Raw genomic sequence first — 15,443 nt, 5'->3', positions numbered from 1 at the left:
TTTGCTTGTGGTGCTGTATGACAAAACTGAAACATCTTCTGCAAAAACATACCTGAGTAATGACAGGGTCTTCATCTCGCACATGTTGCTCATCTGGTGATGTTGCTTCATGATTTGCTTGTGCTGCTGATGGTGCTTGCATATTTGGAGGAGGTACTCCTGCCTTGAGGTACTTGCATCCTTTAATGTTGTGATCTTGCTCTCCACAGTAATTGCAGTGCATGATGACACCATGCCTAGACATTTTCTTGCCACCATTACTACAAATTACTTCACCTGGTGCTTTTCTTCTACTTTTGCATGACACCATGCATAGATTATGTTCTTGTATGCCATTTTGAACATGTTCACAGAATAACATTGGTTCACCAATGAAAGAGGGTCAACTCTTTCATGTCTAGCACATGCTATGGCATGTACACAAGGTGTGCCACTCTTCTGCCACCTCTTACAGCTACACTCATTGGTGTGCCAGTCCACAAGGAAGTTCACACCCCTGTCACCTACCTGGAACACCCCATCTCCAGCTCCCTCCACATAGCACAGGTTTGCCCACTCAGTTAGCTTCTCCGCCTTTTTCTTGATCTTTGGACAAATATTTCCTTTCATCTTCTCTGCCTCAAGCTGCTTGCTGTAGTGCCTCTGCATCAGTTGGCCTTTTATCCTTTCTAGCATAGAAAGTATAGGCAGCTCTCTAGCATCTAGTATGTACCTACAAGTATAAGACAAAACTGAGTTAAGTGTCAAACATTGAAGTAAGAACATGCACATAGCAAGTTAATTGGCTTCCCACTTGTTGAAAACTTCACAGTTATTGTTGAGCAATATATCACACTTGGGAAGATCACTTTGAAATGCTCTAACCCATGTGTATGGTTCCAACTCATGCAAACAATTGTAAGCATCCAAGCTGATGTCCTTCATCTCAACCATGTACTGCTCATACTTGACAGAGGTGGTACTTCTTGCTATCTTCCAAAGTTGATTCTTAAGAACATTCCCTTTGAATTGTTGCTGAAAGTTCTGCCACATGTGTCTGACACAGAACCTGTGTTCTGACTCTGGAAATAACTCATCCACAGCATTGATAAGGCCCTACAATAACAAAAGATAAACATAAGCATGGACTACTACTTATACTACAATTGATGTTGTTTACCTTTTGTTTGTCTGACATAATGGTCCATGGAGCAGTATTAAAGATAGCAAGATCATTCTTTAGTCTTTCAAGGAACCAGCACCAATTAGGCTTGTCTTCCACTTCAACTACAGCTACTGCAATTGGAAAAATACAATCATTTGGGTCTATCCCAACAGCAGTGAGTAGCTGTCCTCTATACCTTGTCTTGATATGACAGCCATCAAGGAATATCATAGGCCTACATCCTTGCAAGAACCCTCTTTTGCATGCATCTAGACACATATAGGCTTTATTAAACCTTGCTTTACTATCTAGTGCAACAAGGAATGAGGTCCCAGGGTTACTTCTTCTCAACTCATTACCATAGTCCCAGAGCATCTTGTATTGGCCTTCTTCATCACCATAATTTTTTTTCATTGCTAGCCTCCTAGCTCTTTGTAACTTGGTCGTGCTTGGGGTCATATGCCACTCCTTTTGAACAACTCTAGAAAAGTTTCTCAAATTCATGTCTTGGTCAGCTCTAAAGCTCTCAAGATACTTCTGTGCTAGAAATGGTGCTGTGAAAGCCTTGATCTTCCACTTCTTGATACAAGTGTGCTCATCCACATATTTCTTGACCATGAAACACTTGGTCCCGCTATCATATGAAGCCCAAAGATACCAAGTACAGTCCTCATCACATGTTGCCTTCACTCTTTTCTTATCATTGACTGGCAACTTCACATCTACCCTGTTTTTGCAGCAGTACTCCTTGATGGCTTTCCTCAAGAGCTCAACAGTTTGGAAAACTTGACCAACATGAAACTTGGGACAATGAAGATCCTCTGGTCTAAATGCCTTGAACTTCATGAATACCTCTTCATCATCAGAATCTGGTGCCCACAAGTCATCACGCTCTGATTCATAGAACTCATCTTCATGATCATATGCTGCTGCTTTATCTCCATCTTTCTCATTTCCTTTCACAGCTTCTTTTCCCTTTTGAACCTTTTGCTTCCCTTTCTCTTCTTTCTTCTTCTCTATCTCCACATGCTCATCCATGTCTACATTATCAGCAAACAAATCATCATCACCATCACTTATGTCATAGTCACTGTCCACTATGGCTCCAGGATCAAAGTCAGAGTCATCTGAGTCAGTATCAGCATCTTCCAGGTAATCATAACTGCATTTTCTTTTGCATACTCTTGATGATCCAGCTTCATCACTTCCTTGTTGTTTTGCCTCCAACACTACATCTGGAGCCATAACATTTTCATCCTGCTCACCAAAAGAACAATTCCTCCTTGCAAACACATAATTGCCCACATTAACATCTGAGCTCTCTGGATACACAACTTGTATTGGGATTGCTTCACCTTCAGGTACATGAACATCTGTCTCTGCATTTACAGCCTCAGTACTTTCTGCCTGATCAACTCTTGTCTTAGAAGGACTAAACACTGGAGGTAGCTGCACTCTTGGGAAATTGACCACATCATCATCATCATTGTTTGAATTCAGACTGTCTTCATGGTCTAAGTAGAGACTGAATGAGTGGTGGCCAAGATCAACAAATGTTATCATCTGGTCTGTGTCTCCATCTCCTCTTATTTCTCTCAAGCCATTCTTCTGCAAGGTTAGGATTGGAATGCAGTAGTAAACCTTGAGCCTTCCTGCCATCTTCCAACCAATCTCCTCAACTAGGTGCTCAACCATGATTGGGGACCATGTCACTGTATCCAGATCATCATACCACAACACATGCCCATTGACATAAGAACGGTTGCTACCTTTGCCAAGGAAATATCCACCATGGTTAAATTGAACTGAAAATTTCCTGCTGCGTGGTCCTACAAAGATGTAAACAGAGCACAATTATGTCAACATATATTACAAGGAACCACCTTTCCTAACCTAAAACCCTAACCGTATGTTCAAACATCTAAAAGGCCTACAATTGCATCATAATGACCTCCAAGCAAACACTTAGCCCCCAATTTGTCAGGCAAAAACCATACACCAAAAACCCCCAATTTGTCAGGCAAAAACCCTAGCTTAAATCTTGTGAAATCTTGCGGGCAAAATTGGCCTCCTACATCTCCATGTGCACAATGCCAAACCCTAAATCGCGCAATCAGAGACTGCAAGCACCAATCATGGCAGATGTAAGTGGGGCTTACCATAGTACGGTGGAGGAGCTCCATCTGGTCGACGAACAGGCGCCATCCTGAGGAGGATGCGACGCCCCTCCGGCAGCGACGCGATGCGGCGCACCTCCGCGGCAACTCCGGCCCTTCCGCGATCTCGATGACCGGAGATGGTGCGCTGCCGCCGACGATCGCCTCCTCTGCTCTCCTCCTCCTCCCCTCGTTATGATCGAAGCCGAACAGGCAAGGCGCTTTCGGCTAAAGCACAATGAACCAGGGGGGATTCTGCAAAAACACCACGCTACCGCCTGCTTAATGCCAACTGGCGTCTAGGATTGGTCAACACGTGGTCAAACCGAACGGCGACGGGTGGCATACGGGGAACAGTGACCGTACAAACACGTCTTGTCGTATTGGGTGACCGTATTGGCCGTATTTCTACGTACAGTGACCAAAGTGAGCGCTCTTCGCAAGTTCAGTGACTGCCAGTGCATTTTACTCTATAAAAAAAAGAACCATGTTTTTTCCATCAAAAAGTACTACGAGAAACCCACCCAAGCAAAGGAAGACCTCCGAGGGCAACCCTGCAAGATCCCCTGCCCTTGGACTCCGACCCCGACTCCGGCCCGGCGGCGTGCTTCTTCCCCGCTCCGCCTCTAATCTCCGCCCCGTCCGGGGGCGCCGACGACCCGGCGCTCGTCTTCCTCCTCCCTCGACCAAGGTCAGCCTCCTCCCCCTCCTCCTCTTCCACCCCGCCTTCACCGTACCCGCACGGCACTCCTGAGTTGTTGCTCCAGATCCACCAATCGCTGGTCAGGAGTTGCGCTTGCGCCCCTCTCCATCGTCGCCGTCGCTCTCTCTGATTAACTTCATCTGGGTTCTAGTGATTAGATTTAACCTGTAGAGTTCTTTGCTCGCAGGCAGGCAGGGTTTCTTCCTGCCAGTAGCCATGTTGGAGAAGATCGGGTTGCCGCCCAAGCCGTCGATGCGAGGGGCGACCTGGGTGCTGGATGCCTCCAACTGCCAGGGCTGCGCCGCTCAGTTCTCCTTGTTTACACGGAAGGTAATCTCATGATTCTTGGCCTTGTAATGATGGTATGAAGCATACTGTACTCCTCTGCCATGATCGAATCGGGCACAATAGTCCGGTTCATATAATTTACTGACGGTGCTGCAGTTTCCTTTGCCATATTGCGTGTCATGTCCACCCCAATTTCAGTTGCATTTCATCGGAATCCCCTTCACTTTTGGATCACTGTTTCACACTACTTATAATGTTCAAAGAAAGTCTATTCATTACTTGGATAAATTCTGGCCACGTCTCGCTCTGCCTCTGCTGTTATGACTATGCAGAACCAAGAATTAGCAGTTTTAACAGGTTGAACTGTGGGCTTTCACCATGTGCTTACAAGGCGGTTAGATGAGGTGTTGACACGCATCTCAGCCTATTAGTGCTCGATCGGATCACAGCCCCAAAAAAGTACAGAACCACTACATGCTGCAAGCTTCACACCTTTTAGTTCCGTGCATTGCGATTATGTCGAGGAGGATGAGGTCATTCCCATGAGCTTGTGCAGAGGGCGAAAACTAAGTTGGTGCACGTTCTCACTGGAATGACCTCAATGTATGTCGACTGATAATCTCTTTTAGTCATAGCAGTGAAAGTTAATAATTTCTCTGTTTCATGCCTAATAAAAAAAAGTTATGCTGCATGTTTGTTTTATGCTATCTGAATCTACATTCGCAAATCCAAAGCTTTAAACAGAAAGTTCTTCTGCTGGTGCCGGTCTCTCATGAAGTTTGGATTTATTGGGTCTAAAAATAACTCTTGTTCTGTTTCAGTAATTTAAATGGTTGGATTCACCTTTAGTGTTTGCATATTTGTCACTTGACAGAAACTTCACATTTCTTGTAATCTTATGGAGATGGTTGGACCAAGAGTTGTGTTAACTTTTGTGTATTTAACATGTAGCATCATTGCCAAAGATGTGGAGGCCTCTTCTGCAGCAGTTGCACCCAGCAGAGGATGGTGTTACGTGGACAGGGTGACTCACCTGTTCGAATTTGTGATCCTTGCAAAAAACTCGAGGAAGCAGCACGCTATGAGTTGAGATACGGACACAAAAATAGAGCCGGAAAAGGTCAATTTATTTCCACGTGCTTTCTATCATATTTGTTTCTCGTCAAAGGAACTATGATTTGATTGATACTTGATACATCTAAAAGTGGCGAGTCCTGCTTGATTAAAAATTATTCTGATTGTCAGCATTGGACACAATTGCTTTTGTATTATGCAACCTTCCCAACCAGAGCACATTAGGGCACTTGTGCACAGTCGAGCTGCAGGGCTGAGCTCTGCGACATTTGTCCTCCTGTTTGGAGTTCTGTATGAGATGTATATCCATGCGGTTTAAAACACAGGGGATAATTAACTGAATAACCTAACAATGGTGCTTTCCTCTTCTTACTGCTAAACAAGTGTTTGTCCATTCACGTGATTTAATATGTTCCTGTTTGTCTGGTAGCTACAGCTCAGAATTTCAAGTGCTGATAAAACCATATAATTTTGATCTTTGTTATGAAAGGTTCTATTCTCTGTAGATGGTTCTCATGTTTATTTTGCATTGCTTTCTTTATTATTTCCCACCAAGCTGAAACATGGTTAAGTTTTACTCCAGTTATAGTAGTATGCTGTTGTCAACTTAAAGAGTACGCAATTATATACTCCCTCCATTCCCTTATACAAGGCCATTATGAAAAAATACATTTTGCATCTATACAAGGCCACTAACAGTAACCGAGGCAAAATTTAATGATGTTTTCTCGTACTGACAACTTGTTTAATACTTGCATGCATGTAGTCATAATGACACTGTGCTACTTCCTTCTCATTTCTTCCTTGCATGCATGTGGGTGTATTAATGATCCCAGTTAACAAGAAGAAAAGTTGGCTTGCAAAGTAGTCATTAAATTTTACCTAGGTACCTGTAATTTGAGTTTGTGGCCTTGTATAAGGGAATGGAGGGAGTATTTCTTTTCACATCTGTTTTGCTAGAAATACTTGACTTGCAAATAATTCTATGTATGTTGTTTTCACAGCTAACACAAAAACAGCTTCTAAACCAGAGGATGAAATACTTAGTGAACTTCTTGGAGGTGATAGTGTGCACGGTCAGCTTTCTCGTAGGGAATCTCTGGGTTCTGAGGTTCCTGGGAGAACCGTAAGCACTGCCAGTGCATCCAGTTCTGGTTCCAGAAAAGCCAGTATGGATGGGAATGGTGATGGAAGCCTTTCCACTGAAGCACAAAATTATGAACTCAACAACACTGCGTCCATTTTTACTCCGGAAGAACTGCGTCAACAAGCAGTAGAGGAGAAGGGAAAGTACAAAATACTGAAGTCAGAAGGAAAACCTGAGGAAGCACTGCGGGCGTTCAAGCATGGTAAAGAGCTTGAGAGGCAAGCCGCAGCACTTGAATTAGAATTGAGAAAGAGCAGGAGAATGGCGACAAAAGCTCCCAATGTTAGTGCCATTGTTGGTACCCAGAAGATTGAGGATTATGATGACGCTGTAACAAAAAAGGCTCCAAGTGGGAAAAGGGTTAGAAAAGAAAAGAATGATCTTGCTTCTGAACTCAAAGATCTAGGCTGGTCAGATGCAGATCTTCATGATGAAACAAGGCCAACTGCTATGAGTGTTGAAGGAGAGCTGTCACAGATTCTTAGAGAAGTAGCACCAAAGACATCAGAGGGCAAGAAAGCTGGTGGTATTGACAAATCCCAGGTTAATGCTCTGAAGAGACAGGCCCTAGTTCTGAAGCGCGAAGGTAAACTTGCTGAAGCAAAGGAAGAGCTGAAGAAGGCTAAAATTTTGGAAAGACAACTGGAAGAACAGGAAATTCTGGGCGAAGCAGAAGAGTCTGATGATGACTTGGCTGCAATTATTCATAACATGGATGATGATAACCAGGACGACATATTATATGACAATTCAAGACTACCTGCTATCAATTTCGAACAAATTCTGGCTGTCTCTGATGATCTTAACTTTGATGGCAATTTCGATGTTACAGACGATGACATCAATGACCCAGCTATGGCTGCTGCCCTAAAATCATTTGGTTGGAGTGAAGATGATGACAACCAAATGGACAGCCATGCACCTGTTTCTTCTTTGAATCGAGAGGCAGTAAAGGAACAAGTGCTTGCTCTGAAAAGAGAGGCTGTTTCTCACAAGAAGGCTGGTAATGTTGCAGAGACCATGTCATTGCTTAAAAAGGCAAAGCTACTTGAGAAGGATTTGGAAACTGAACAGCCAGAGTCGGAGGTCCTTTCTCCAGGACAGAAAATCACACACACTGAAGATATCAGAGTCACAGAGATTAACACGCGTCGTGTATCAGCACCGAAAAGTAAGCTTGCAATTCAGAGGGAGCTGCTAGCTCTGAAAAAGAAGGCACTAGCGTTGAGAAGGGAAGGAAAGGTGGATGAAGCCGAGGAAGAGTTGAAGAAAGGCAGTATTCTTGAGAAGCAACTCGAAGAGCTTGAAAGCTCTTCCAATAGACCCGTAGCCAGGGAAAACATGGGCTTTAGTTCAAAGTCCCCACTCATTGCTGAACCCCCTAGTCTGGATTTTGCTGATGAAGGCTATGAACCTGAGGTGACAGACAATGACATGCAGGATCCAGCATTGCTGTCTGTGTTGAAAAATATGGGATGGGAAGATGATGATAATGATTCTGTGAAAACAACAGATAAACCATTGAATCGTTCACCTGTAGTTGCTCAGAAGCCAAAGAAGAATAAGGGTCAGATTCAGAAGGAATTGCTTGCTATCAAAAGGAAGGCTCTTGCATTTAGGCGGGAAGGGAAGAACACAGAAGCTGAAGAGGAACTAGAGAAGGCGAAGGTCTTGGAGGAGCAACTGGCGGAGATAGAAGAATTGGCTAACTCAACTGCTTCTCAAAAAGGTTCAGGTCCTGGTGAACATGAGACTACGGAAAACAAAAATGATATTCAACATGTCCCTAATGTTCATGCTACTGCATCTTCAATAAGACATACATTGAAGGAGGATGTTTTGTTGCCAGTGAATGCAGCTGAACTTAGTGCGTCAATGGACGCTGTAGCTAGTTCTGGAAGCAAACCACAAACTGAAACAGTCATTTCTCAACCTGCCCACAAATCAAAGGTAACTAGTGATGGAGCATACTCAGCCTTCTCCAGGTCACCTATCGCTGATCAGTTGCAAACTGCAGAAGCATCACATTCACCTTCTGATGTTGATCATAAAGAACCTCCGAAGCCACATGGAGGCGACACACTCAGAGATGATATCTTACTCCATAAGAGAAAAGCAGTTGCTTTTAAGAGAGAAGGGAAGTTGGCAGAAGCTAGAGAAGAATTGAAACTAGCAAAACTCTTAGAGAAGCGTCTTGAAGCCCCTCAACAAGACAGTGAGGATGGTGCACATGAGTTAGCCACATCAGCTGTGCAGCAGAGCAATTCGATCCAGCAGTCTGCCAGCGTCACCACCCACACCGGCCCGTTGACCTATGCCCCTCCAGCACAGGAGAACAAGTCCGTTGAGCCTCAAAAGGCAATGTCCAGCCGAGACCGTCTCAGAATCCAGCGTGAATCCCTCACTCACAAGCGCAACGCCCTCAAGTTGAGGAGAGAAGGAAAGACTGCGGAAGCAGATGCGGAATTCGAATTGGCCAAGTCACTAGAGAGCCAACTGGAAGAGTCAGATAGCCAGGGTTCAAACTCTGGAGGAAAGTCTGAAGCAAGTGACGCGTTTGTGGAAGATCTTATTGATCCTCAAATGATGTCTGCCCTGAAATCCATCGGCTGGAGCGCAGCTGACCTGTCCACGCAATCTCCGAGCCCTCAACCTTTGGTGAAAGCAGAGGCAAGGCCAACCGTCGCAGCCACAAGCAAGGTTCAGACAGAGAAAAGCCAGCTCGAGGAACAGATAAAGGCTGAGAAACTGAAGGCCCTCACCTTGAAGCGCGAAGGGAAGCAGGCAGAGGCTCTGGAGGCCCTTCGCTCAGCAAAGCGCCTGGAGAAGAAGTTGGTCTCACTCAGCTAAGTCCATCATCGCCTTCCTTACCTGACAATTTTTGTTTGGTAAGTCATCCCAGATGATAGTTTGTCTAATAAGGGTGTAATACTGTAATGCATGTCTGAATAAGTAGCAGAAGGCTTATAACTTGTGAGCCATGTGCACAGCACCTTTGGCTCTGTGTATATGTAAAAATGTACTGTAGCAATTGAAAATGTGGGGCACGATTGTTTTCGCAACTCCAAAGTAATTAGTGCATCCATGAAACAACATATATTTTTAACTTTCTATATATACTGAACTTAAGTTAATTTATTTGTATATCATATAGAACCTCACAGGAGCAACAGGGGCCGTAGAAACAATAGTAGAATCATTTGAGTGTGCACACCCCAAGGTTGTCAACGTCGAATGTAGAAAGGCTGATGAGGAAATTCATAAAAAATTGAAGATCTTGAAGGCATGCGGCATACCTTGGGATCACATTAGCATCAGGGCCCTCATAATGTTAGATCTTGTTGTTCGAGATGGTGACTACCATCAAGTTTTTGAAGACGATGTTGCCCTCTTGAAATGTAGTTTATCTTCCAGATGGTAGATTTCATTTTACTAGGAAGAATCTTGAAGCGGTTTTCAGTTTGACTGTTGTTCCTAGCCTGATGTCAGATTGATGGCCAAATTGCATGTTCTGAGTTTCCAGAAACCTCCCCAGTTGCTGCCGCCGTTGACACTGCTTGCCTATTTTTCTCGGAACAGAAAACGGTGGTCGGTCCTGTGTTGGACATTATCCTTGCTATATCTTCTGGATCCAAAGTAGCTTGTTTGTTGTTTGATTTCCACTTAGTTGAACTCACTCAAATTAACTTGTTTGTTGTTTGATTTCCAGTTGGTCGGAACATACATTGCTATGCTCACTAGTTGTCAGAAAATCTTTGCTATGCTTCTGTTATCGGTATTGGAGTCGGGGTTGTTCGTGTGCCCTGTTTGAACTGCTTACTTGTGCAGAGAGTCATGCTTCATTCGATTTTAGTACAAGCTGTTTTAGATGTTGGGAGTCTCTTGGATGAGATGTTGCTCGTGTTTGTGAGCACGGAGGGGAACACTCTTTGGTGGAGAAAATAACCGCCATAATAACAAAAACATAAGGGCCTTGGTGTAAAAATTCATCACCAGAGGTTCAATATGCATTTCTTGTTGGTACTTTCTTTTGGTTCAACAAAAGGGCATTTGGTTCAATATGCATTTCTTCTTGATACTGGCATTGGTATCTCAAAGCTAATGTTGCCGCGCATGAGCTAGCTCACTTCACTTTTATTAGTACACCCGGGATGTTTGGCATGTTAACCCTTGATTCTCTAGTTCCTTTCCCTGATAGATAACACATCGTTTGAATATAGTTGCTGAAGTTTAAAGAAGAAGAGATGCTATGCGTACTGACACCCCACATCCAATTTATGGACGATGCAATAAGCAAATTATTAGATCACATCATTCTTCTGATTTATGCGGTTTCGTATCAAAATCGTACATGTAATTGTCGTACATCTCAAGTTTAGAACCATTCAAAATTAGATATGTTATTTGCATCTCATCAAGATTTGTGTATTCACCTATTGATTTGCAAATCTCTTCACAGCAAGAGGCCATGGATTTCAATACTCTTTGTATTTCTATATGGAGAGATCAAAACGCCCTGACTCCGAGGTTGACATCAACGTTGGCTACATTTGGAGCTCGATGGCCCCAATCAAAGTCAAAATATTTGCTTGGCTTCTATTCATAGACAGGTTGAACACAAAGGCGAGCCTTCCGCTTGAAACCATATCCTCTAACTCTTCATGCTCGCGACGTGATCACCACAGTGAGGATGCGATTCACCTTTTCTCTAGTGCCCTAAGGCCACACAGGTTTGGCTGCTCCTGGGCTTCGACATCCCAACCTCCATCGACCTTGTCTGTGAGATCATCACACCGGGCGGCCTCGGCATCAACATCTGGCCTACCGTCGCCCTCGCCATCTTGTGGAAAATTTGGGATGCCCGCAATGTCTGTGTCTTTCGCAATGAGCACCTTTCAACTACATATATTTTTAGGAACTCGGATTTTTCACTCTGAATTTTCGGGTTTAGTAAAGAGGCTGCTATGTCTTGTCGCCTCTACCTCTCCTCTCGCTGTGTAAACTAGTATACCACTGCCTATGGGCTATTTTTCTCTCCAAATGAAGGCAAAAGATTTGTCTCATCTATTAATTTAGGAGACGAAAGAGATGATTACAATTGACCCCCTTACACCACATGAATGATTATTCTCGCAGAACAATTGACCATAATTACTTTGCTCTGGTGGTGACCCAAAGGTTTGCCTCACTAACGGAATTGACCAAGATTGGCGATGGAGCGCTCTTGTGACGAAACACTCGGGCATTCCTCTCATTCCAAATGATCCATGACACAAGCATGGCGAGTGAGGTCATGGCTTTGTATGGGGGGTGTCGGCGCCAGTTTAACTTGTCCACCAATCCTTTGATGGATCCCTCCAAATGCCACGAGGAAGTGTCCATGTGCTCAAGGCAAAAATTCTCAATGACCGAGTTCCAAAGCCTTATGGTGTAGCGGTATTTGAGAAAGAGATGTCATGCGTGCTCTTGCACCCTCTTGCAACTGAGACAAAGACCCTAATTTGGCCAGCCTCGATTAGCCAACCTATCGGTGGTCCAAATTCTATCTTGAATAGACAGCCAAGCAAATAAATTAGCTTTTGGTGGTGTCCAAACCTTCCAAACCATTTGATCCATGGGAGAAAGAACCATGCCTATGAATTGTGCCTTGTATGCGGAGGCCTCAGAGTAGTGCCCACTAACCGCGTGCTTCCACACAATGGCATCATCGAAGAGCTCATCAAGATGGACATCGTTCACAAGCATCCAAAGGGTGAAAAATCGACGGATGTGCTCGATGGAAACGATGGTGGAAGGGTTGATCTTGAGGATCCATGCGTTGTTCTTAAGGGCCTACACACCTTGCAATTCTTTCTCAAGGAAGCCTCAAAGTTGAGCGAAGCAATGTCCTTGGGCTTGCGCCCGAGGAGCCAAGGAGAGTCCCAAAAGATTTTTTGCACCGTTCCCCACGGTGATGGTTGTTGAGGAATAGAAGAAATTTAGATCCTCTTCTTCACACAGATTTCCCATTCCAACCCGCATCCAGCTCCGTCCACTCATACCAAGGCCATCTCAAGCGCACGACTTGCACAAACTTGTCGGTGTTGAGGACCCCTAGATCACCATATTCATGCAACCGACAAACGACCACCCAATTCACCTTGCATTTTGCACCCGCCGTCCTATTCGAGTCGGACTAAAGGAAATACTTTCAAGCTTGTTGACATTATTTAGAGTAATTGCAAAATAACAAGTGGTGTGATGAAGTAGACCGCTTGGGAGGTGATGACGGACTTGACAAGGGCCGTGCGTCCAATGGTGGTAATGGTTTGGCCTTCGTTGGTGACCAACTTGCTCGCGACTTTATCCTCAAGGAATTGAAGATCCACCTTCTTGTGTTGCCAAACAGAGAGGGGAAGACCCTTGCTTAAAGGATCCTCGAAGATGAGGGGCGAAGGAGGGCTACAATCCAAAGTTCCGGACTCTAAAATTGCTTGGGAACACTCTCCCACAGGAGATCAATGATGTACTCCCATTTGCCTGAATCAAAAGCCTTGTGAATGTCGAACTTAAAAAGGAGGGATGGAGTTTTGCAGTTGTGAAGCCGGTGGGCAAGGTGCATTTAGTTGGGGATCCTCATCCACCGGTGAGTGTTAACAAAACATGATGGCGCATGTAAAACCCACCAGCGGATTAAAAGAGACGACGCTCTTTGGTTTTGCACGTCTTTGTTAACTACTCCCTCCGTCCGGAAATATTTGTCGGAGCAATGGATGTATCTAGATGTATTTTAGTTCTAGATATATCCATTTTTATTTATTTCTCCAACAAATATTTCTGGACGAGAGAGTAATTTGGACGGTGATTCACTCTTTTTTGTGCGCGTGTGTGTACTGTACGAAATTGATGAGCATTTTCTAACTGTCACTCGGTGCCAACACCGTATACATCCCGTGGCCAGCAAACACCAGACCGGCGAGCAACAAAAAGTAGTCCACCGCCAGCGCCCACGGGCTCGCCGTCGGCCCCACGAAGCGGAGGTGGAAGAGCGCCGGCAGCACGAAGGAGAGCAGCGCGCACACCGTGCTCCCCACGAACGCGACGAAGTCCCCGAACGCCGGCACGAAGCACGCTATCGCGGCCAGCGCCGCCACCACCGCCACGCGGCTCAGGTGCAGCGCCGCCCGCTGGACCACGCCGCCGCAGCGCCTCCGCACCCACCCGCCCGGCGCCAGCAGCCGCGCCTCCACGATCTCGTGGATCGGGTACATCATCACCGCGAACGTCAGCGCCAGCCCGACGCACAGCACCACCTTCACGGCGGCGGTGGACCAGTTGTCCGGGAGGTTGAGGGTGACGATGTCCCGGGTGGCGTCGCCGTAGGCGAGGTAGCCGCAGACGCCGAAGCCGACGTAGACGACAGTGACCCCGACGATGGCCTGGAAGAGCACCGGCCGGAACCTGCCCCGGTTCGACATGGACGCCTCCAGCGCCAGCGTGAGGCAGAACCCCTCGAAGCAGAACACGGCGACGCCGCAGGCGAACGGCACGCCCCAGAGCCCAGCGAACGCGCTCCGGCCGGCGAACGGGCGCCCGCGCTCGGCCAGGAGCTGGACGTCCTCCTTGACGACGGCGGCCACGGCCAGCACGGTGCAGGCGTCGGCGAGGATGCTGAAGGGCGCCAGCGCGGAGAGGGAGCGGACGAACGAGAGCGCGATCTCGGCCGGCAGCAGGAGCGCCAGGACGACCGCGGGCGGCGAGAGCGCGGGGAGCACGGAGCTGAGGTTCTGGCCGATGAAGACGAGGTAGGCCACGCTGCCGCCGGTCTGGCCGATGATGATGATGGCCTCCGTGAAGTACCTACCGATGGGGCCGAAGCCTCGCTCGCCCAGATCCCCGTAGGTGTAGTTGCCGCCATGGCAGCGCTGCTCAACTCCGAGTCCGTCCTCCTCTGTTTCTTGCTCCCGCAGCTTGTCCCTGCAATCCAGCTTCAGAACGAACAACGACTAAATTCAACTGCGAATGCGTGACTAATCTTGACGATGAGGCTAATCGACTGAGCAGATCAAGCTGACTAACCAGTCACGGTATACTAAAACGAAGTGAAGCTTGTTGAGTCCTATATGAAATCCAAGAAATGATACTGTACCGAAACAGAGGGGACTGGAGAAGGAGCAAATGGGTACTGACCAGGAGGAGCATGCAGTAGAAGGTGGCGGCGCCGGCGCCGGCGACGCCGAGGGCGCCGGCGAGCCACCCGGCGGTGCGGAAGGCGAAGGGCAGGCCGAGCACGCCGGTGCCGACGATGGACACGACGATGTTCCCCAGCGTCTGCGCGGGCGTGGCGCCCCGCCCCTCCAGCAGCGGCACCTTCACCTCCGGCGTCATGGAGGGATGGTCCGACGGGCTAAGCAGCGAGCCAGTCTCGGAGCCGCAGCTTAAGATCAGTGAGAGCGCTGCTCAGCGAGAGAAGGCATGGCCGGCGATCTCGCGACGTTCCACCGGGTTCTTGGAGGAGAATGAGGATGGATCACTGGTGATGATGACGACGCGTCGCGTCGGTAGGTGGTGGCGTATGGGGGGTTCGCGCTGGACGCTGTCGGGTTGCGTGGGGAAAACACATGGTGCACGCCGTGCAGGGTTTTCCAAGTGGTTTTGGTTAGGATGGATCTAACTTAGGTGGATGGATGGATCATGTCGTTTCAGATCGTCAACGATTTTTCCGGTGGAAAATGGGTTAATAATAGGCTGGGGAATCACACACGGCACACTTTCCTTTGTCATTATATACGAGGTAAGTATGAGCGAGCGAAAGATAGCCAGGTCAGAGTTTAGCACAGCATGTTTTAATACACCCTCTTTTTTGACAATGGCAGATCATTTTTTTTTTTTGCAATTTATATTGGGCGCTGCTAAATCTCAGTCGACTGAGACTTTTTTTTGACGGGTGCG

General features: G+C 46.6%; 2 protein-coding genes across 3 annotated transcripts; one reads left to right on the top strand and one right to left on the bottom strand.

The window, feature by feature from the left end:
• The first annotated feature begins 3,801 nt into the window (after positions 1 to 3,801).
• Positions 3,802 to 9,581, top strand: LOC109735929 (uncharacterized). 2 transcript variants are annotated; one of them, XM_020295128.4, is made up of 4 exons: positions 3,802 to 3,991; positions 4,191 to 4,333; positions 5,243 to 5,411; positions 6,370 to 9,581. In XM_020295128.4, exons 2-4 carry the CDS (start codon positions 4,220 to 4,222, stop codon positions 9,360 to 9,362), a joined length of 3,276 nt encoding a protein of 1,091 aa, XP_020150717.1. In that variant the 5' UTR covers positions 3,802 to 3,991; positions 4,191 to 4,219; the 3' UTR covers positions 9,363 to 9,581. The 2 variants fall into 2 exon arrangements, with proteins under 2 accessions (XP_020150717.1, XP_020150718.1); XM_020295129.4 differs by having other exon boundaries at positions 3,818 to 3,991; positions 4,195 to 4,333.
• A 3,801-nt stretch (positions 9,582 to 13,382) lies between these two features.
• On the bottom strand, positions 13,383 to 15,119 carry LOC109735930 (amino acid transporter ANT1). Its single transcript, XM_020295130.4, has 2 exons — positions 14,682 to 15,119; positions 13,383 to 14,479 (listed from the first exon to the last, which is right to left on the bottom strand). The coding sequence occupies exons 1-2, from the start codon at positions 14,877 to 14,879 to the stop codon at positions 13,409 to 13,411; spliced, it is 1,269 nt and encodes a 422-aa protein (XP_020150719.1). The 5' UTR covers positions 14,880 to 15,119; the 3' UTR covers positions 13,383 to 13,408.
• Positions 15,120 to 15,443: the final 324 nt, after the last annotated feature.

The sequence above is a fragment of the Aegilops tauschii genome, chromosome 5, assembly GCF_002575655.3.
Source record: "Aegilops tauschii subsp. strangulata cultivar AL8/78 chromosome 5, Aet v6.0, whole genome shotgun sequence".
NCBI lineage: Eukaryota > Viridiplantae > Streptophyta > Magnoliopsida > Poales > Poaceae > Aegilops > Aegilops tauschii.
The sequence above is the reverse complement of the archived record's forward strand: the minus strand, read 5'-3'. Positions and strand labels throughout refer to the sequence as shown.

What these genes read in the sequence shown, in the direction of transcription:
- LOC109735929 (XM_020295128.4), top strand. Translation starts at nt 4,220, where the DNA reads ATGTTGGAGAAGATCGGGTTGCCGCCCAAGCCGTCGATGCGAGGGGCG. An exon ending in TCTCCTTGTTTACACGGAAG is followed by an intron (nt 4,334 to 5,242) that starts GTAATCTCATGA and finishes TTTAACATGTAG; the next exon opens with CATCATTGCCAAAGATGTGG. An exon ending in CAAAAATAGAGCCGGAAAAG is followed by an intron (nt 5,412 to 6,369) that starts GTCAATTTATTT and finishes TTGTTTTCACAG; the next exon opens with CTAACACAAAAACAGCTTCT.
- LOC109735930 (XM_020295130.4), bottom strand. Translation starts at nt 14,879, where the DNA reads ATGACGCCGGAGGTGAAGGTGCCGCTGCTGGAGGGGCGGGGCGCCACG. An exon ending in TCTACTGCATGCTCCTCCTG is followed by an intron (nt 14,480 to 14,681) that starts GTCAGTACCCAT and finishes TTCGTTCTGAAG; the next exon opens with CTGGATTGCAGGGACAAGCT.